This window comes from Atractosteus spatula, chromosome 3 (genome assembly GCF_055471065.1).
Source record: "Atractosteus spatula isolate fAtrSpa1 chromosome 3, fAtrSpa1.hap1, whole genome shotgun sequence".
NCBI classification, from domain to species: Eukaryota; Metazoa; Chordata; class Actinopteri; order Semionotiformes; family Lepisosteidae; genus Atractosteus; species Atractosteus spatula.
Genome location: NC_142708.1, coordinates 57821677 through 57843844, shown reverse-complemented (window position 1 = coordinate 57843844; position 22168 = coordinate 57821677). Strand labels below are relative to the sequence as shown.

Genomic DNA, 22168 nt, shown 5'->3' with positions numbered 1-22168 from the left:
TTTGTGTGTCATGCATAAACTAAGACATATAATTGACTTATAGGCAAATCAATTCGTGTAATGTCTTCTTTCCTTTTTAAGTCATGAAATTGAGGAATTCAGAATCAATTATACTTAAAAGGTGAACCTTGTTCAGCACTAGTTGAAAACACGAGATTCTGTATTTACAGCACTGTATACATTGAGAAATGGGTTGATTCCTAACTCATATTGAATTTTAAGCTGGGTTTGCCTTTCTGTCTGTGTTTTTTTCAGATTGAAGCGGGGCAGTACTGCACTTTCTCGGTATCTGCCGATGGCTCTGTGAAGGCCTGTGGGAAAGGCAGCTATGGGAGACTGGGGCTGGGAGACTCGAACAACCAGTCTGTGCCCAAGAAACTGGTGCTGGAGCCCCCTCGAAACATGAGGAAGGTCTCCTCTTCCAAGGGCTCAGATGGCCATACTCTGGCAGTAACCACAGAAGGGGAAGTCTTCAGCTGGGGAGATGGGGACTATGGAAAACTGGGGCATGGAAACAGTGCAACTCAGAAATACCCTAAACTCATCCAGGGACCATTACTTGGCAAGGTAAAGAATGGATATAATTTCAAGTGTTTCATAATTGAAGAAATATCTTGTAGCACTGAAAGTCCTCTGAAAATTTGTTTGCTAAAGTCTCATGAGGTGGCATTCGATTGATTCAAGAGATAAACTGAATGAATTGTATAACCTGGCAGGTGGTGGTGTGTGTGTCTGCTGGCTACAGACACAGTGCAGCAGTGACTAATGATGGAGAGCTCTACACCTGGGGAGAAGGGGATTTTGGCAGGCTTGGTGGGTGTTCTCTGTTTTTTTCTTACATTGATTTTATGTAGCAAACTAAGTGTTGCTCAACTGTTACATGCAGGTTTGTGCAGATATGCAAAATAAGTAATTTAATCTAGGTTTGCTAACCTGTATTTTATTTTGAAAGCAGAATAATTTGGTTCCGTGTGTGTTGTTTCAGTGTTTTATTGGGAATATTTCAAGCAAAGATTATGGGAGTACGTTTATTTTAAAAAAGCAGTTTTCAAAACTGCTCCTTTTGCACTTCATTAAATGCATATTTTGGCCTGTCACAGGTCACAGTGATAGCCATAGTCGTAATGTCCCAACCCTGGTGAAGGATATCAGTGGAGTGGGACAGGCAGCCTGTGGCAGCTCTCACACTATCGTTGTGGCTCAGGACGGAAGAGTAGTGTGGTCCTTTGGAGGAGGAGACAATGGTATGTAGTTCAGAAATTGTAAGAAACAAAAAAGACTAAAGAAGGCAAGAATTCTATGAAAGTACTGTATATTTGCAATTCAGAACTGAAAGATTGATGGGGTGAGTGTTCTTTATACAGTATGTATCAAGAATCCATGAGATGTTTAACATTATTTATATTAGAATTTTTGGGTGGGTAAAATGATCAGTGTACTCAGTACACTTATTGTACATGAATAACTGAGCTGATATTAGTAAAACACATTTATAGCCCCTGTTGTCAAAACTTAAAAAGCACAATTACTGGTAAGTAAAGAAATCTGCATTATTTGTTTCTTGGATGACCTTGTATTATGGTATTTTTGCTTAATTTATTTTATTTTTTCTAAATTGTGCCACATAGGATTCTTAATATCCTTATTTAACTCACTTTAAAATAAGCTATCTTGCAATTGTATTGAAATGGGCACCAATCATCTCTTTTTTAACAGGTAAACTCGGTCATGGAGATACAAATCGTGTTTATAGGCCCAAAATAATTGAGGCTCTACATGGACTCATTATCAGGAAAGTGTGTGCTGGCAGTCAGTCTTCACTGGCATTGACATCTGCAGGACAGGTATGGAAAGAAGAGTTATTGCTGGTAACAGAGCATTGGGAGACTGTTTTGTTTTACTTCTGTATGCCTGAGGTAGGTTAGAGGAACTGGAACTTCAAGAATTATCATCAAGGAATGCATATCCCTGCGATTGACTGGTGTCAAGTCCAGGATGTTCCCTGCCTTGTGCCCATTGCTTTCTGGAATAGGCTCTGGCTTCCCCATGACACTGAATTGGAAGAAGAGGTTAGAAAACGGATGGATGTAATGTGTATCATTCACCAGTTTCAAGTCAAGATTGCAGATGAACCGGAAATAGTAGGATAAGCAAAACTTACAATGTGATGAAACAATAAAAAAGACGGAACAAAATGTAAAACATGTAGAATTCAAAACAAGTGATGTTATGTGATGGACTGGTGTCTCATTCAAGGTGTCCGTTGCTTGCAGGTTTAGCCTCTGAAACTTCGCTTTGTCACAACAATTGAATATTTTCAATTTTAATAGGTGTTTGCGTGGGGCTGTGGCTCGTGTCTTGGATGTGGGTCTTCCGAAACAACTTCCCTGAGACCCAGGTTCATAGAGGAGCTGAGTGTCACTAAGATCATTGATATTTCCTGTGGGGACAGTCACTGCCTTGCATTGTCACACGGTGAGGTGTTTTCTCATTGCTTCAAACATGTACTTGGCTGTGTGTAATTTCCACCGTATGCATTTTGTGTCTCATAATAACTGTCGTGTTTCCTTTTTAAATATTACAATAAAAAAGTATGGGTGGGCTCATCATTATAAGTATGCCTAGAAATTTCTGAATGGTATATTAAGTAGTCTAATTTTTCATCAACAGTCAGCAGATTTGTTTAAGAGCAGTAATACATGATTTATGAACAGATGCTTTGAAGTGTAATAAATGTGAAATTATTCAAAAGAAACACAAAGTTTCTTCGCAGCCAAAACGTTATGATTCTTTTCTTCTCTTTTCGGTATGGAATAAACTTTTACATGTTCCTTTGCAGCCTATGAATGCTAATGCAGCTCTGTTCTTGAATTATTCAATGTTATTGATTTCAGAAAATGAAGTGTATGCATGGGGTAATAATGCGATGGGTCAATGTGGACAGGGCCACACCTCTACCCCAGTCACAAAACCAAGGAAAGTTATTGGACTGGAAGGAGTGTCCATTCAGCAGATCACTGCGGGTACCTCCCATAGCCTGGCCTGGACTGCAGTGCCTACAGACAGGTAGGACTTGAGCAAGAGAAGATTTATATTTTCTTTCTGTGGCAGGAAATCATACACTAAAGCTATTATCAGCTTCTAGCCTGATCATGTCAAAGGCTAAGCAAAAAATGGCTCTCATCAATCCTAGGCTGGACACCTAAAATTAAAATCAGGTTGTTGCTACTGTGAGTGGTGTTTTGGACCAGTAGGTGGCACACGTTCCTCTGAACAAGAATTTTAAATCCATTGCTTTAGAGTGGTCAATGTGAAGGAGGTGCCTTTGTTAGGATAAGACTTTAAATCAAGTTCCTGACTTCTTGGTCATTAAAGATAATGTTGCACTGTTCATAAGACTGAACTCAGTAATTCTCATAACTGGAATATAATTAGTTCAACTCAATTATATTAACTCTGGTGCCTTGCTTAAAATTGGCTCTGGGATTCAACAGTGAATAAGTAAATTCTCCCTTCTGTTCTTAATTGTATTAGATCATTTCATCTTTTGAAGCTAGTGCATCAAGTACTTTAAGTCGATTATGACAAAATTGAAACTCTGGAAGAGGTTGCTAAAAGTAATCACAATGAGTTTGTAAACAAAACTGGACTCTAGTGTTTCTTCAGATGTTACAATCTGTATTAATTAAAAAAATACTTTGTAACTGTGTATAACTGATTAACAATAATACAAACGTGCTACATGGTACCATGGTGATTCATGCTGAGACCAGATCTTCTACACAGTACTAATACAATACCTAATATTTTCAGATATTTATTTTAATTTTACTAACTTAAAAGTATCTGTGGTTTTGGAAAGATTAAATTGTTAAAACTTGTCAGATTTTTTTCATCTATCTCTACTGTACAGTATTTTAAAAAATTAGCATTCTGAATTATAGCCAGTGTCTGTTATTGATCTCCCTAATTTTATTTTAAGACAACTTGTGGCTTGGCACAGACCTTTCTGTGTGGATCTTGAAGAGAGCACCTTCAGTTACCTCCGCAATTTCCTTGAACGCTTCTGTGATGGATTCAGCTGTGATGTTCCTCCACCCCCTTTCCTGTCTAAGAGGTAATGGAAATCTTATTTATATGACTAAAAAACTTTGGCATGTGTCACCTTCTGATTGAAGAGTCTCTCATGCACTGCCTCCATCACAGTGTCAGTAGTGTACAACACAGGAAGTGAGATGGAAGATTAAATAATGGTCCTTAGAAAACAAAACGTAGTAAATAAAATATTTTTTATTTATGCTTTGTCTTATTGTATTAGTGGTTGAGTCTGTTCTCTGTCTCTGTGACTGAGAAGAAAGCAAACATTTTTAGGGTACATGTGGAAAGATTTAATAACATAAATGGAGAAACTTGAGTCAATTGTATTTTAATAGATCAACTCCAAAAGTCTGTAGACATTGAATATTTGTGAAAATAGGCATTTCGTTTAGAGCTTTGTTACCATCACTCATTAGTGTGGCAAAATAAAACAAATGGCAATTATATTGGAAAAGGCAAAATTTTTGGTCCTACTACATGAATTTCACAAAATTATATGTAACCTTAATGTTAATTTATTTAGTCTTGTGTGTGTGTTTTACGCTTTTTATACACTTGCCATCTGCTCAGCAAAATGTTCTAGGTCCTACATTAGCAGAGATGGGAAACAATACTCTGCACTCTGTCCTCTGACACACAATCAACACTTAGTACTGTACTGTATGAGCCCACAGCTCCTCACAGGAGACTTTACATTGATTAGTATCTAATGCATTTCCGTCTGCACTTCCACTTTGTGGATCTCATGAGTTAGTGATGTGCATTAAGGATAACTTGAGGATTACTTTGATCTTTGAAACCCTTGAGTGTCACTGCTCAAAAAGTCTTCACTAACTAATGGTGATACAGTCTAGACTCCCATAATGTTTGCAGTCATTGGAGCTACTGTATTAGTGGGACCCTAATTTCTATTATTTATCAAAGTGTTCAACATTATATACTGTATACTATACCATAAATTTGTACTCTGACATGTATGATGTGTACAGTAGATGTAAACTAGAGTCAATATTTAATGGATCTTGTCACCCAAACCCTCCACTGGCTTAATATGAACACTTATTTTAATACCATTTATGCAGCATTTTTCAGCTGATTGGAAATTTGCACAAGATACATTTCTAAGGGTTTTTTAAGTAGTTTTGATTGTTTTAAACTTTAGATTGTTTTTTTAAAGCCAAATAGAGCATGTATGAATCTTGTGACTGTAGAGCTTCAGAGACAATTTTGAAGGAATGCTTTATTGAAACCCCAGCTAGGGTTAGCATTCCCAATCTACGTAGACAATTTTTACGCTTACTGCTGGATTTTGTGTCTCTGTTGGATGCTAAGACAAGTGATAATTTGCTCCTGTTTGCAACTTTTTTTATGGAGACTTTTGGTAGGTGAAATTATGTGCTGCACGGTTTAGTATTTGTATTCCAAAACTGAGTCAGATGAAAAGTTTACAGAGAATACTCTTGTTGATACCCCAGCAAGGGTTAGGGTTAACATTCCCACTCTGCTTAGACATTTTTTACGCTTAGTGCTGGATTTTGGGTCCCAGTTGGATGTTAAAACAAATGATAATTTGTTCTTATCTGCAACTTTTTTTTGGGGAGAATTTTGGTTGCTGAAATTCTATGCTGCACGGTTCAGTATTTGTATTCCAAAACTGAGTCAGATGAAAAGTTGTAAGAAAACCTTTTATAATGGTTAAACTCTCTTAATTTTTTCATTTAACGGGCAACTAGATGTACAGTATAACTGGAGTCAACATGTAATGGTTCTTTTTACCCAAAGCCTACAGTGGCCGGAAATAAACACTAATTTCAATATCTTTCATACAGCATTTTTCAGCTGATTGAAAATATGCTTAAAGAAATTGCATCATTGAAGAAGTTGGATTTTCAAGAGCTATTTCAGTGGTTTTGATTGTTTTAGAGTAATAGTTTTTGGTTTGAGGAACATTTATAAATCTGGTGACTGGAGAGCTTCAGAGGCCGTTTGCATGAATGTTCTGTTGATTCCTCAGCTAGGGTTAGGGTTAGCATCCCCACTCTACTTAGACATGTTTTACGCTCAGTGCTGGATTTTGGGTCCCAGGTGGACATTAGGACAAGTGATAATTTGCTCCTATCTGCAACTTTTTTTTCTGAGACTTTTGGTTGCTGAAATTGTATGTTGCAATCTATCAAATTAAAAGTCATGTTCAGATTGGTGATCTCTCTTAGTTTTCTCATTTAATGTGCATCTACCGTACATGTACATTAGAAATATTTCCCGGAACTAAATTATTTCAAATATTCTTATTTAGCCGCCAGTGACACCGATTGTGCTTCTTCTGCAGATGTTAGTGTTAGAGGTTAGTGAAACAGAGTAGTGTAAGTGCTGAGATTTCGGATGAGTAAGTTGCTTGTATAGTAGCTGAGATTTCGGATGAGTAAGTTGCTTGTATAGTAGCTGAGATTTCTATTTCTTTTCCCAGGGAGCACCACCAGTTCGTGCTGCTGTGTATGAAGCTGCTCTCCACTCACCTGTCCCTGGCCCATGCTGGAGGAACAGGAGCCACAGTCCTAGGAGCCCAGGGAAGGCCTCTCCGCAATCTGCTCTTCAGGCTCATTGACTCCAGTGTTCCTGATTCTATTCAGGAGGTACAGTCCAGTACTTTCTGTCTCTCCTCTCCCCTTCCTTAATGCTTGTCCAGTCTGAGCAGTTTGACCGATCAAAATCTTTGTAAATGTCTTACAGTAAAGCATCAAGGATTATATGGAGGGTGACTAGAAGTGTCCTTTTAACCAAAGTATGCTGTTAATTTGCAGGCAGTGATGAATACTCTGTCCATTGGTGCTTCACTCTTGCTGCCTCCTCTCAGGGAGAGAACCGAGCTCTTGCACTCACTTCTACCTCAGGGCCCTGATAGCTGGGAAAACCTTACAAAAGGCCAGGTGAGAGTACACCTTAGTTTGTTGCCATTGTCAGTTTTTTTTTTGGAAGCTTATATAACACAAATTGTGTCAGCTACGTACAGTATGTCCTTGCATCCCCAACAGTTTCAAATAAATGGTCATGAAAATTGAAATTTGAGTCCAGCTTCTCAGAAGGTTGAGGAGAAAGAAATGCATTGAAAAAGAATGTATCCTCTGTGGTTCAGAAGTTGCAACTGATGGGATATACAGGCAGATTCACTGACTTGAATGGAATAATTCAATCTATACTCAGTATTGTTTGTCACTTCAGTTAGATCTCCATCATACTTATTTCTCACTTACTTTTATGCTAATCTATCTGCTAGTGTGAGGGGGTAATGATAATAAGTATTTAAGTAAAATAATGAAAATTGGGAAAAAAATCAAATACAGCATGAAGATTCTTCATCTCAGTTTTCTATCTCCCATTCTTTTTGTCACATCACCTACAATTCCAATATTTGGCTCGTCTGTCCGTCTCACTTTGCCTCTATCCCGCTGTCAGCCCCTTGGTTTTTCTCTCAGCGGTTTGGGTCTTCGGCTCATTTGTGTGGTCTCTCTATTTCTGTCAGGGGCTTCCTTACTTAGCCCTTGAGTGTGCCTTGTCTCGCCTTCTGCCCGGCTACCTCACACACCTTCTGGAAAGAGAGCACTAGTTTGTATGGAGAGGACAGCAGCTGTCATCCATCACAGTAGAGATCATCTCCAGCTGCTTCCTCTCCAGACTCCCACCAGCTGACAGTCTGTTACAGTATTGTATTGATTTGTTCATATGTTGACTGAGATCTGCGACTTACGTTTGTTTTAAAAGATGCCAATGAGAAGCCATGTAGGGTAAGCAGAGACTCGTGTGTTTCAGAGACTGCAGCTGGATATGGTGCTGAACAGCCTTCAGGAGCAGTCCCACGTCGCCTGCTTGCTGGGGTACAGCTCACCTGGGGAGCTCTCTGTAGGGTTAACCTTCACATCTTCACTTGAGCCCCCATCAGGCAGCTTGGAGACACCTGATCACTTTCACCTAGCAGAAGTCCTGTTGAAAACTCTACTACTGAATATTGGTTATTACACTGTGAGTACATCAGTTCTCTGTACCAATTCATTTTTTAATATTGACTGCATATTTACAAAGAAAAGAGACCAAAATATATTGTCACCTGAAAATAATTGGAATTTGCATCAAGTTTAGTACTTATTTGAAAAGATTTAGCTTTTTGAGGCTTGCCAAGGTTTTTTCTATACCTTGGATCACATTGTTGTTATAACTAGCAGATTTCCTTTTTAATCTGCAGTTTGTGATGGAAAACATTGCTTTATGTTCAAATTTCCCTGTGAAGAGTAAATAAAGATGCATGTTTTTTCTTTTTCTTTTGAGCTGTGGTCAATTCAATTACCATGTTCTTCACACTGAAGTCCAGACCTCTTTGAAAAAAATGAACATACTGTATAGTATCTTTAATGATCCTGCAAATATGTGTGGGGACACTTCTCATCATTAGTATGTATTCAGTTTGATCTTTTTGCTCATAATTAGCCGAACAATAGGACTATACAGGTTCCCAAATACACCATTAGAAAACCTAATGAAAAAGACACAATGTGTACTTGCAGGAGCGATCTTTTGGTGAACTGGAGAAGAACAGTGACAAACAACAATGCAGCAAAGCTCAGAAGCAGTCCGATCCACCACCTCACTTTCATCGATTGCTGTCAGCCCTCCACAGACACCTTCTGGCACACTGCTACATCAGTACCAGCACCAAGGTATGCTGTCGTTTGCATTCCCTGTATACTCCCTATTTTCATTAGGCCTTTTCTATCTTTTTTTTTCTAAGTTTAGTAATGTTCAATTATAATTGTCTTCATATAGTGTAGCCTTTTATGAGAAACTTCAAAATCCATTTTAAAATAACACATGGCCACAAAGTTACATCTTATTGCAAGTAACTAATCTCTTTTTTTTTTCTATGACACCAAGCCCAGGAGTTATTGGCTATGTTTTATCACATTTCACTGCTTACAAAAGACTTTCTTTGCTTAGTCAAGGAGAACAGAGAAGTCGGTTTTTACTTGTATCGTTCCAACCCAAACCCGTCATGGCAACCCAGCTGGTTCAGTACGCTCAGCGTGTTCTCTCACTGGGGAACTGCATACCTTGTAATACAAAGTTTTTATTATTTTATGTAAGTATTATTTCAAAAATTCTTCAAAAAAGATTAACTTCTTTTTGTTCAGGAGGACTGCAGCGAAACCTTGCTTCACAGACACCTTTGCCTGCTTTTGCCATGTGCTGCAGAAACCTTCAAGCGTTCTACCATTCTTCTAGAAGAGAGCTCTCTTGACAAGCATGTTATCAGAAAATTGCACAGTAAGTTTAACATAAAATACAAATAACTTTTCAAGATAAATGTTCTAATGAGATCCACTGCATATTTGTTTAAAAGAAAATTATTTAGATTTTGCTAAAACACTGAAGGACCACCAGCATTAATGTAGCCATTTAACATGCTTTTTGTGATCTGTGCAGATTATGGGTCAAAGATCCTATCAGTGCATTTGTAACCATTTGTTCAGCTGTTAACCATTGATGTCCCTGTGTGGATTTCAGTCGTCCTGTACAGCTCTGCAGCAGGTAGCCTGTTGTGCCAGGTGATGTACTCTCTCTTGCTCCTGCCTCTCCACGTTGTGCGGCCCCTGCTGCCTCATCTGCTCTCTCTGTTGGAACACATCAATGAACTCAACTGTTTTTTGCCTGACACTGGGCTTCTGGAAGACCAGGAGATGGAGGGAATGCCACTAGGTAAGAACATCACAGGCAGTACTGGCCATTATTGAAGGTCATTTCTTTTTTCAGGGCTTTTTTTGCTGTGTAACAGGTGTACTGTATGCATCTAGCTGAACTCCTTTCCTTTTACTGAACATTTATGATTCATTCACAAATGTCCATTATACACCTGTGGTTTTGTTAATAAACATACCTTTTTAGGATGAAAGTCATTTTTGTAAGAAATATTGAAAATATTACCTTCAAGAACAGTCATGTACTGTACTTTACATTGATCTACAGGCAAAAAACAATGGAAAGCTATAGTATTATCAAGAATCTACATACTGTACCTTTTCTTCTGGTCTACTGTATACTTACACTGACATATTATAATTATCATAAGGGACACTGTTAAAAATTGAAATAGAATTTTTAATAGATATAAGATTGTTAGATGTTTTGAAGTGGTGAATCCACCTGGAACTGACATTGTTTCAGAGATTTCCGATGGTCAGGGGTTGTCTTCTGAGGATCAGTCTGTGGGCTGGCTGTGGCTGCTGGACTTGGAGAGATCAGTGGCCCTGGCCATCGGGCGTTGTCTGGGTGGTATGCTACAAGGGCAGCCTCCTTCCACACAGGAGATAGCTACAGAGTTCTGGCTGCACAACCCCCTTCTCAGAAATGGTCTAGAGATGGACTATGAACAGTTAGGTATGGAATTTTTTTTTCCGTCTTTACTGTCATTTGTTTTCTAGTATTTAGAAAATACTTGACTCATTACACATCTGATCTTTTGCGTGGTGTACCATGTTTTTTTTCTCTCACTACTACTATTTATTATATATTATCTTATTAAATTAAATATTATTAAATATTTATTGTCCCACAACATATTGTTTGTTCTGGTTGTTATTATTTATTATGTTTTTAATGTACTGTGTTGTGTGGTGTCATATGGTGTCATCTGTTGTACTGTGCATGTCCCGAAAGATCAGTGCGAATAAGAATTCCAATGTACATGTACCTATGGCCAAAAACTACTATACTATTTAGGTATTCTTTCTGTGCTCATTTTAAATAGTAATGTGACCTGTTAGGGATTACAAATGACAGGCCTTCTGACTTTGAATGCCTGTGAATCTCAGGTTATCCGCTGAAGCCAATTATTGGATTGTAATAAGATGTACTGTAGTTCTCTGAGTATGGTTATATAAAGCAAATGTTATTTCAAAATAAACACCACTAAATCATGATAAGTGCCTTATTGGTAAGATGTGCGTTTTTTCTTCTGTAGACTCCCTAATGACCTTGCTGACAGAGGCAGCTCTCTCTGGCTGTACTGATGGCAAGTTTGGTGATTTGAAAGTGAGTGAAGAAAATTCTCTGCTGGTAGATCTGGCTCTGGGCATATCAAGAGAGCCTGCTCTTGGACTCTGGAGAAAAATGAAGGATTACGCCATCAGCAAAGGTACACTACATCTGTGGACAGAAAATGCTGAAAAATATACTAAATAGGTATACATATAATCATAGATAGTTGTGAAAAGGAATTTTTGGAATATTAACTTTTCCACTTATCAATGATTGTTTTCAAGCTACAGTACATGTTTTTATATAACTAAGAATGTTTTACTGTTTATTGTTACATAGCATTATTATTTCATTTTTGTAAAATGTTTATTTTACTTTTTAATTTTTAAAATCTCAGAAATGTTAACTTTCTCGCCTTGCCAGGTGATGATATTCGAAGTCTATCCCTTTTCATTTCTCATAAATGCACAATGATATTGAACCATTGCACAAGTTGCAAGGCGTTTGTTTACTTCTTCAAAACCTTAGGTTTATAAAGTATTTGTACAATTTATGATGTTATTCACCTTTGGCAAACCCCTGAAGACTGGGACAATGGCAGTACAGCTGGAGACTCCCTGCTTGAAACAGCATGTCGCTGCAGTTTTGCTGCTTTACTGAAGCACACTGGCCTGCTCGATGAAGCTTACTGGCAAGACAGGTGAAAAATTAGAATCAATTACAAAAAATATGATTAAATCTTTTTTATAAATACTACTTTTACAGTGAATGAAACATTGAAACAAAATGCTTGTAGCTGCAGTATAAGCCCTAGTAATAGAATCTGTTTGTACTGTAAAAATGATATGCCATTTAAAATTAAAAATAATGTTTTTGATACTTTTAAAGGCTGTGTACTGTAAGTGGTTTATAGCTTTGTGATTTCATTAAATGTTATTGTTTCAAGGCATAAAACAGTGTAAGATCATTTTTAACCTTGCCCTTCTAATCACCTTGTAGGTATGAACCTTCTGAAATACTCATTGAAATCTATCAAGCTGTGTACAAGGTTCGAAGTACTCTTATATCATATAAAGATTCTACAGGGAGCACTGCAAGTTCTCAGACATCGACCTACACCAAACAGGTAAAAATGGTGTTTATTGCATCCCGATTTAATAAGTTAAATAATATTTACTAATATCATATTAAAGACTCTCCAGTTAAACTGATATTTGTAATGGCTTTTAAACTTCCAAATTACTGACAGTTGGTATTAGTATTGAAATGTATGGTATAGTTACTGTAGCATACTAGTCATGTTAGCAGATGATACCAAAATAGGAGTACTAGAATACTGTACATTATAGGGACAACAAGGGAAATTCAAAAGGATTTAAAAGACTGGACAAACACTGGCAGGTTAAATTACATGTAGACAAATGCAAGGATTTGCATGCAGTTAGCAAAAACATAAACTATAGATGTAAAATCGGAAACACATACTGTAAGTTGAAAAGACTGCTTTTGAAAAATACTTGGGCATTTATTGTTTGTGATATTGTTTACATATTCTAGACAATGTGGAGAAGCAATAAAAGGAAAACAAATTGCTAGGGCATACAGTGTACAATTTGTAGAATTCTACAAATAAAATGTAGAATTTGAATCAAGAGTTGTTATTAAAATTGTGCAATTTACTACTTACACCTCATTTAGAATATCATGTACTATTTGTAATACCCATGCAAATGCATGGCAAAGGTGAAAGGATTGTGGGCATATGCAGCAAGCTGCCCAGCCATTTTTCAAACCTGGAATACCCTGGCTTCCTTCATGGAACTGCTGAATGAGATCTTTGAATCGGTTATAAAAAAATGTAACCCCTTCACCTTTGTGTCATTTGTAAAGAGTACATTGGGATCTTAAGTTGCTTTAGGAGCTTCTGTGTTTGTAGTCAGTTCTCTGAGTGTCTGGATGTGTGCGTGTAATCAGTTCTCTGATTGAGTGTCTGGATGTGTGTGTGTCGTCAGTTCTCTGATTGAGTGTTTTGAGGTGTGCGTGTAGTCAGTTCTCTGATTGACTGTCTCGATGTGTGTGCAGAGTTCTGTGATATCTCAGAGCCCTGGTGAGGGGGGGCAGGAGGTGTCCAGTAGCGGCTTTGTGGAGAGGGCAGTGAATGGCAGTGAAGGCCAGCAGGGCAGCCAGGCGGCCACTGCAGAACACAACCAGGATGAGGAACCAGAGGAAGACATCCCCAGCATCAGCAGTATGTACTTGCCTGGTAAACACCACACCTCTTTTTCACTACAGCTCTGGGAAACCTGTGGCACAGAAGGTTGGCCAATCGATTTTTTTTTACACTAATACTGCTAAAACCTTTTTTTAATAGGATGTCTATGTTTTGTGAGTTTAATTTGCCTTTTAACATATCCTGTTCTTGCCCTGGTTTTGTCCCCCAGTCCAAAGTTATACAGTATTGGCAGCAAGTGAATTGACTTCTGGGAAAAATGGCCCTAGCATGAGCGTGTTTGTGTCTGTGTGTGCCCAGTGATGGGCTATAGTTCCGTCCAGGATATATACCGCCTCACACCTGTTGCTTACTGGGATAGGCCCCGGCTCCCCCATGACCCTGAACAGGATAAAGCAGTTAGTCAAAATAGATCAAAATAGATAGATGGGAAAGCCTGCATTCAATACAGGCACTCACGGGCCAGCTGGGCTGTATTCCAGAGGTTCTGCAGTGTTTCCTGGCCACGCGAGAAGCCATGCATCTCCATCAGACTGAGACGGTGTATGAGTCGTCGGGGACAAGCACGCGGCCCAGCAGCAGCGACAGCCCCGGTTCCCCCGAGAGGGAGGTCAGCCTGCTGCGCCGTGACTGGGAGAGGAAGAGAGGGGGCCCCGAGGAAGGCCTGTCCTTCCCGGCTGCTTGCCAAGCCGTCATCTCCCGCTGTACCTTCCTCATCCTGGGAGTCCGGGCTGCCTGGCAGGACAGAGAAGAGCTGACCGACTTGCAGACACAGCATCTGGGATGCAGGTGGGGAAGCTTATGTTTTGGAGCAGGACCACTCAACTTGTGGGTATTCTGATCCATTGCATTGCAGCCTGTAGTACTGTATAGCAAGCTCTTTAATTCTTTAAATACTGAACAAAGAGATCAGTATAACAATTAAGGTGCTCTTTGTACCGAAGCTGAGTAACTCTACATTGCATGCTGTGTGTGGTTATTAGTCAGGGACTTTTTAGAGTTGTTTAAATTGTGTTGTAGACTTCAAGTGTGTTTTTGTCTCTAGTATCCATCTGACATTACCACCAAAGCTGATAATGTGCAGTAGCCCATGTTACTTTTTATTTACCCATACAGGTATGCAACCCAAAAAAAACCATTAACCCTAACATTATTCCTTAGGTGTTGAAATGTGTAAATAATGTTGGACACAGTAAAAAAAAAAGTGGTATAAAGAAGCTTTTGAATATAAGCTTTTAATAGTGCAGTAAGGATTTTATTTCATTTGAAGCATTCTAAAGATATTTTTTGTACTTTAAGTACATATTTTTTGGGAGGGGAGATGTGGTGTTTGGTAAGCAATTAGTTTACTTATATGATTAAGATGTACAGGCAGAAAATTAGAACAGTTACATTTTTTTCTTGATAATTGATCACAATTATCACAAGTAGTTCAGGTGGGTAGCTGCGTCAGCATGCGTAGGCTGCAAAGGAACAAGTAATAGGTTTATTCCATGCTGAAAAAAAGAAGAAAGAGAACACAACGTTTCGGCCGTGGAGCCTTCTTCAGGCGTGAGAGAGACAAGGCAGTAGGCAAAGGTAATGTAGCGGGAGAACAAAGGTTGGGAGGGAGGAGGAGTGAGAGGCGGGAGCAGGGGACAGAAAGAGAGGCCAATCAAGAGGTGTGAAGTCAGAATGGGTGCAGAGAGGTGTGAAATGAAACTTCCAATGAATGGAGAAAATTTAAAAGAACAGTAGTCTGTCGTTAAGGGAAGGGAGAATGTGTGATCCTAGCTGCAGAATAATTTTAGTTTCGGTGGTCTTTCTGATGTATGAGTTCGGAAAACCGTCTTTGAGAACACAGACGGAGAGATTAGAGTGGTCGTGGCCGTCAGAGGTGAAATGAGAAACAACAGGCTTGGAGAGATCTTTAATCTTCACAGCCCTGACGTGTTCTCTGAAGCGGTCTCCGAGTCTCCTTCCTGTTTCTCCAATGTAGATGGCTGGGCATTTACTGCAAGAGATACAGTAAATAAGGTTGCTGGAGGTACAAGATGCTGTCTGGGTGATCCGGAATTGTCCTGAGGGGCCTTGAATGAGTGTGGTGGTGGCTGTGTACTTGCAGGTGATACAGCGAGCTCTGTTGCAAGGGAAAGTGCCTGGTGTGGATGGTTGTTGAGGGTGGTCAAGGGAGCTGTGAACAAGGAGGTTACGCAGATTAGGTGGTCGGCGATATGAGATGATAGGGTGATCAGAAAAGAGGGCCCCAATGGAGGGATCATCCTGTAGGATGGAAAAGTTGTGGTTAATGGTCCTGGGGATAGGAAGTGTGTTAGGGTGGTAAGGAAGCACCAAAGGAATGCGGTTGTTACGGCGGGAGTTCCTGATCGGGTTGATGGTCCGGGGGGTGTTTTTGGCTCGGGCAAGGGCCCTGTCAATCACACTGCTGGGGTATCCTCTGTTGATGAAAAATGAGTACATTTCAAGGGCTTGGTTCTCGAAGTCGATGTCGTCGCTGCATAATTATCGTAACCTAAGGAACTGTGAAAAAGGAAGAGAGTTTTTAGTGTGGTTGGGGTGAAATGAGCTGTACAGGAGGTAGCTGTGTGAATCCGTGGGTTTGTAATAAACTGAAGTGGACAGTCGGGGGTAGTTGATAGAGAAGTTGATGTCTAGAAACGGAAGAGTTGTGGAAGATATGTTAACCGTATATTTGAGGGACGGGTGGAAGTTGGTGAAATGGTGCAGGAAGAACTCAAGCTGATCGTTGGAGCATGTGGCGGCACAGACGCAGTCATCAATATATCATTTGTAGAGGTCAGGGACATAGCCAGTGTAGGAAGCGAAGAAGCGTTCTTCTACCCAGCCGACAAAAATGTTGGCATAGCTGGGTCCCATTCTGGTGCCCATAGCAACTCCACTGACCTGTTGGTAAAAAAGATTATTGAAAGAGAATGCGTTCAGTGTGAGGACCAATTCTGCAAGGCGTACCAGGGTGTGGGTGGGTGGATCAAGCACTGTGCGTTTGTCCAGCGTGTGCTTGAGGGCTGTAAGGCTGTCATTATGGGGAATGACGGTGTACAGAGATGTGATGTCCATGGTAAAAATGTAGCATTCGGTACCCTGAAATTGGAAATCATTAAAAAGTTGGAGCACGTGGTTGGTGTCTTTGATGTATGAGGGAAGATCTTCAACCAGCGGTCTCATGAGGCTGTCAAGAAAGGCTGCAATGTAAGTAGTTGGACAGTTACATGCTGATACGATGGGGCGTCCAGGGGTGTCCGGTTTGTGGATTTTGGGGAGGAGGTAAAATTGAGATACCTGTGGATGTTCCATGATGAGCCGGTTTGCCTCCTGGGGGAGCTTATTACTGCTGATAAGAAGAGAAATGGTGGATACCACTTCCTTTTGGTAGTCAGTGGTAGGGTCCTGTTGGAGAGGGAGGTAGGCAGCCCAGCCATCTACATTGGAGAAACAGGAAGGAGACTCGGAGACCGCTTCAGAGAACACGTCAGGGCTGTGAAGATTAAAGATCTCTCCAAGCCCATTGTTTCTCATTTCACCTCTGACGGCCACGACCACTCTAATCTCTCCGTCTGTGTTCTCAAAGACGGTTTTCCGAACTCATACATCAGAAAGACCACCGAAACTAAAATTATTCTGCAGCTAGGATCACACATTCTCCCTTCCCTTAACGACAGACTACTGTTCTTTTAAATTTTCTCCATTCATTGGAAGTTTCATTTCACACCTCTCTGCACCCATTCTGACTTCACACCTCTTGATTGGCCTCTCTTTCTGTCCCCTGCTCCCGCCTCTCACTCCTCCTCCCTCCCAACCTTTGTTCTCCCGCTACTTTACCTTTGCCTACTGCCCTGTCTCTCTCACACCTGAAGAAGGCTCCACGGCCGAAACGTTGTGTTCTCTTTCCTCTTTTTTTCAGCATGGAATAAACCTATTACTTGTTCCTTCACAATTATCACAATATTGTGTTGAGAATGAAAGAGAAGACAAAAAACAATTCAGATGATTACCTTTAATTTTTTTTGTGTGTTATGCAGGCAATCAGTCTCTTCATCAGAGGGAGAACATTTACTTAATTTAAAGTCAGGATTCAGCCTGTGTATGTCTGGTATAGTGGAATCTGGAACAGTGGAGAAGAAAGCAGTAAGTATTGCATATAGACGTACAGTACCTCCATGCAAGCGTACATGTTGAATGAAAATGGAAAACATTTGCTGTTAAATCATTAGCCTATAAGTTGCATTGTCTGTATTAACGTTTAGTGTTGCTCTTTGTGTTAAGTCTCCAGATCCATCAAGGGTTCCAGCTGGATCTTCAAAAAACAGAATAGGCAAGTTATTTTTTAATTTGCTGTGTAACCTTTTTTCTAATTCTTGTCACATTCATTTATACATTATGAATACATCTCTTATTTAGAATTAGAAAACGTCTTCCTCTGTAGTGTAATATATTGCATTTACAATATTGCTATTTTATGTTTTAAATGGATCAAGGCTAGTTGAATAGTAAATTTGCTACTTTCATTAACTGTATTGCCATCCAGCCTGTTTTTGGAGATGAATTAAAAGCTAAGCGCACGTTGTTTGTGTTTGTTCCTGTGGCAGGCCTTCCCCTCTGTTCCCTGGGGATCATGAAGGATGCCTGGGAGAGACTGCGGCAGTGCATCAGCCCGACTCCTAACCATTGTGTGGGCTCAAGCACCTATGTGCTCAGCCAAGTCTTGCACTTCCTGTGTGGGAGCCTGCTGAAGACGTCCTGTCTTGTAGAGAAAGAGGCAGGCAGCCAGGCAGACCCTAAAGCCATAACCCTGGCAATGACACAACAGCAGCAGAGGGCCGAGGTAGGGACTTAATAAAGGAAACATGAACCGCTCATACTGTGTAAAATGGTAGCGGTTCATCCGTAGGAGTTCGCCATTTGTGGGACCCAAGTTCCAGTTACTGTATATCAACTTTGACAAGCGAAACACTAAAGAAATTATAACGTGTAGGACACTTCAAAACTTGTACATTACAACCGGATTACATTACACATTGACACACGAAACAGGCTCCACAGCTGAAATGTTGTGTTCTCTTTCTTCTCTTTTGAGCATGGAATAAACCTATTGCCTGTTCTTGTACATTACTGCAGTTCAGTATGAATATTGATATCCCTTCTGTCCATTGTATTAACGGTGTCTTCCTTTTTATTTCATGAGATCGGTGATAAAGGGCTGACACATTAAAACAAGAACTAATAAAACAAGTGACTAATATTCTTTATACTGCATATTCCTGATGTTAATAATGCTTCCTTTTCCTAAAAAACCTTCTGAACCAGAACTTTTCCCTTTTTACCTTTTCTTAAGATAAATGAGACTACAGGACTTCCCCATCACAGGCTTATTCACTTTCAAATGCAGATACCCATTGAAGAGCTGGACTAGCTGGAGCATTTGCGTTAAAGTATTTTACTCTGACGTAAAGCAGCAGTTCCCTAATTAATAGAGGACCTCTGATCATGGGTCATGGCCACTGCTCCCCACTGCACAGTTTATGAATATTTGTTTTTTATTTTGCTTTTGTAAAGTGACAGTTTATCATAAGTCAGCAACTTTTTGATAAAATGGCTTATGATACCCATGAGATATTCCTAATAAAGAGCAAAGACACAGAATTGCTTAAAAGTCTTACAGAATTGTTATTGAAAGAAAAGTTGAGTATCATAGCAAAGTTTAAATGTCTTCGCTAATTAATCTGCTGTTTCAGTACAGTCAACATTTTAATTTTGTGCACCTTTTCACAGATTGGGATCTTTATATTTTAAGTTTGCATTAAGGCTTGAATAACTCATACCTGCAAATAAGAGGGCTTGAGATCAGAATCAGTACCATCAGTAACATAATATGCTTATTAAGCACATTGCTTAATATGCTTTTACTGCAAAGTGGCCACAAATCACTTTGTAACAATCCTGACATTTACTGTACAGTACATGTTTATAAAATCATCATAAAACAACAATCAGAAAATGACATTATCCCAAAATCTTAAATCTGCTGAAGTGGGTGATGTGCTGATGACCTTTCTTAATATTCCTGCAAATGCATCTGTAAGATACTGTATATGACATGTGAACTCAGCAAAAACATCTGCTATTCATTGTAGGTGCGTTTAGAAGCCCTGTGCCAGATTTCTTCTTTCCTCTCTGAGATGGAGGATAAGAGACACAGCTCCACAGTGCCACCAAGGTTCCCTGGCTTGCTTCAGTCAGTGCAGCTGCAGTTCCTGTCTGGTTGCTTTGATCTTGGGACCCAAGGGTCAACAAACCAGACAGGGAGCAGTAGCAAGATGAACCATTACTCTGTAAGGCTATGTTAACATTTTAACATATAATGAAATAGAATAAGAAATGATAATATAATAACAATGAAATCCTTAAAATCATGAAATTAAGTGAAAACACAGATCAGTGTGTATTTTTGCTAAACTGTAGATTGATAGCCTACAGTACATTCTAATCCAGTTGTCAGGCGCATATTGACTGCATGTCCCTGTTATACTGTATGTTTTTTACAAAAATAAGCTAAGGTACAGTATATCTAATTAAAATCAGTGCCAGTTTTGTACATGGAACTCTTATTGCTATTTATGTGGATTTTCCAGAGTTTACAAACTAATATGGTTTTGTAGTATTACGTTTTATTGATTCCTATACCAAAGCAAAAACTTTTTTTGTGTGGTAAAAATGATGCTTTTATCGTAATATGAGCACTTCTGAAATGCTACTGTACATGAGTAGTTGAAGTGGTTCAGAATTAACATTTTAGCTTTTCATCTCCCCCCCAGTCTGGAACACGGTCTGCCAAGATGAGCACACAGCGGGAGCTTCAGGCTGCAGCGCACACCTTCCACCAGCAGGTGGTGCGAGTCCTCACACAGAGGGTTGTGATTGAGAAAGAACTTTCAGGTTTGTGTAAAAAAGGAAAGAAAAAAGAGAGTAAAGTCATCATGAAAATATATTTAAATAACTGGCATTACTCTTTTCTAAACAGCCTTCAGTTATGTGCATACATAATGCCAGCAGATATGCATACATTGCACTGATACAAGTTTTTCCAACAATATCGCTTTTACATGTAGGTCCTTCATTGTGATCGAGAAGATCATTGTGTTTATTTCTCTTTTCCTTTTTGTCCTGCAGGATCTTATCAGCATCTCCTCCTTGCCACTCTCTTTGCCTTGAATTTCCATTACCAGCCTGTTGACTTAGTTATAATGGTCAAGAGCGGCATTTTGGAGATTCTGTCCAAGCTGACAGACGATACTTGTATGCTCCTCAGCCAGCGCTGGCTCGCTGCCTCAGTGTCCGAACACATGTTGCTCAGTGGTGCGGTCAAGCTGGCGAGCGCAAGGCTGCTGCAGATACTGGCCGTTGCTGCCAGGTACATTAAACCTGATACGTTCTCCCAGATTTAAAGGATGAGAAGCAATTCCTATTAGCTCTGAGACCGTGTTGAATTGCTAATATAGAAATTACAACATATTCAAGCCTTCATACTTAACGAGGTACAAAAAGGAAAAAGATTAGCAAATACTGTATGTGAATATAGTACTGTATGTTATCAAACTAGATCACACAATCTGCAAGAAACATTCAGTTATGTGAATAGTATTAATATACGATTATACTATAATACACTAACAGAATAGTAAGCTACAGTAGTGAGATCTTGTCAAGATGAGTATAAATTATACAGATTAAAAAGTATTGCTGTACTTTCTGACTTTGTAAAATCTGCGGTCACAAGCGTAGAAATATTATGTGCGTCTGACTAGCTCCTGTGAGGATTCCCTACCGCTAGAGGTTCTGCAAGCCCTGATGGATGTCATGTGCGACCAGCTGCAGAGCCTACTTCACGTGCTTCACCAGCTAGACGTGCTGGAGAAAAATACAGGGGACAAAGCAGATGTCGGCACTTCTGGCAAAAAATCCAAGCAAGAAAGTGAGAAAATTTAAAACAATATCAAATATGAGAAATGTTCAACCATCATTGCTTTACTTTTCTGTTGTTCTTTATATTCCGTGGTTATTTTAAGATGTTTTTTGCCATATAAAATTTCCTTTGTTTCATTTTTAGTACAAAATGAATGTAAGATATACTGTACATGTACAGGTATACAGTATAGTGAGATATACTGTAGTGAGAGAGTGTAGTGTAGGTTTGTGAAAATAAATGCTTTATCCTAGAAGCTTGTTACCATATTTATTGACTCACCGTTGTGTGTCAATAAATGGCTCGCCTTGACATGAACTGCAAGCATGAATGCTTAATATTTTTTAAAATATTTTTGCAGTTATACCTGATTAAATAAGTACTTTATACTTATGTGTTTTGGGGAAAATAACTCCTGAATATATGAAATTTACAATTTCACAAATATTCACTTCTAGTGGTTCTATTTTGTTTCCCTTTTGTTATGAGTGTTGATGCCATTCTGTGTTATGATTTGGTTTAGAAACAGAGGTTGTGAGGAGCAGCCGAATTGTGGAGTCACAGCTTGCAGATTTCTTGGTGTTTCTCCGTCGGATAGTCTCCCTGAAAAGCACCAAGAGAATCTCTGTCTTTGCTAAATGGATTGATCCTCTCATGGCAGTGGTGTCCCAGAAAAGCTCCTCAGGTAATAACGGTGGTGTAAAGCACGCTAATGATTTCTGTAGAGGGCTTCCATCTTCATAGTGTCTATACAGTTTTCCTTGGCATTTGCTTAAGACCCATTTCTCCCTCTGCTGTGAATTTTCCACAATTTTCTGTCATTCAAGGACAAAAAT

At 39.4% G+C, this 22168-nt stretch overlaps 1 protein-coding gene across 1 annotated transcript in view; it reads left to right on the top strand.

Moving 5' to 3' along the window:
- LOC148838012 (putative E3 ubiquitin-protein ligase HERC1) overlaps positions 1 to 22168 on the top strand; it is a 75976-nt gene that overhangs the window by 10745 nt on the left and 43063 nt on the right. Inside the window, exons 5-31 of the mRNA XM_088910709.1 lie at positions 256 to 567; positions 717 to 813; positions 1101 to 1244; positions 1717 to 1844; positions 2331 to 2475; positions 2895 to 3066; positions 3983 to 4117; positions 6566 to 6731; positions 6900 to 7025; positions 7906 to 8115; positions 8655 to 8807; positions 9279 to 9411; positions 9652 to 9843; positions 10309 to 10521; positions 11105 to 11278; positions 11707 to 11821; positions 12121 to 12247; positions 13204 to 13384; positions 13834 to 14140; positions 17392 to 17497; positions 17636 to 17684; positions 17959 to 18194; positions 19504 to 19701; positions 20185 to 20305; positions 20540 to 20780; positions 21175 to 21341; positions 21856 to 22017. Of these exons, the coding sequence (XP_088766835.1) occupies positions 256 to 567; positions 717 to 813; positions 1101 to 1244; positions 1717 to 1844; positions 2331 to 2475; positions 2895 to 3066; positions 3983 to 4117; positions 6566 to 6731; positions 6900 to 7025; positions 7906 to 8115; positions 8655 to 8807; positions 9279 to 9411; positions 9652 to 9843; positions 10309 to 10521; positions 11105 to 11278; positions 11707 to 11821; positions 12121 to 12247; positions 13204 to 13384; positions 13834 to 14140; positions 17392 to 17497; positions 17636 to 17684; positions 17959 to 18194; positions 19504 to 19701; positions 20185 to 20305; positions 20540 to 20780; positions 21175 to 21341; positions 21856 to 22017 (4510 nt within the window). The remainder of the gene's footprint in view (positions 1 to 255; positions 568 to 716; positions 814 to 1100; positions 1245 to 1716; positions 1845 to 2330; positions 2476 to 2894; positions 3067 to 3982; positions 4118 to 6565; positions 6732 to 6899; positions 7026 to 7905; positions 8116 to 8654; positions 8808 to 9278; positions 9412 to 9651; positions 9844 to 10308; positions 10522 to 11104; positions 11279 to 11706; positions 11822 to 12120; positions 12248 to 13203; positions 13385 to 13833; positions 14141 to 17391; positions 17498 to 17635; positions 17685 to 17958; positions 18195 to 19503; positions 19702 to 20184; positions 20306 to 20539; positions 20781 to 21174; positions 21342 to 21855; positions 22018 to 22168) is intronic.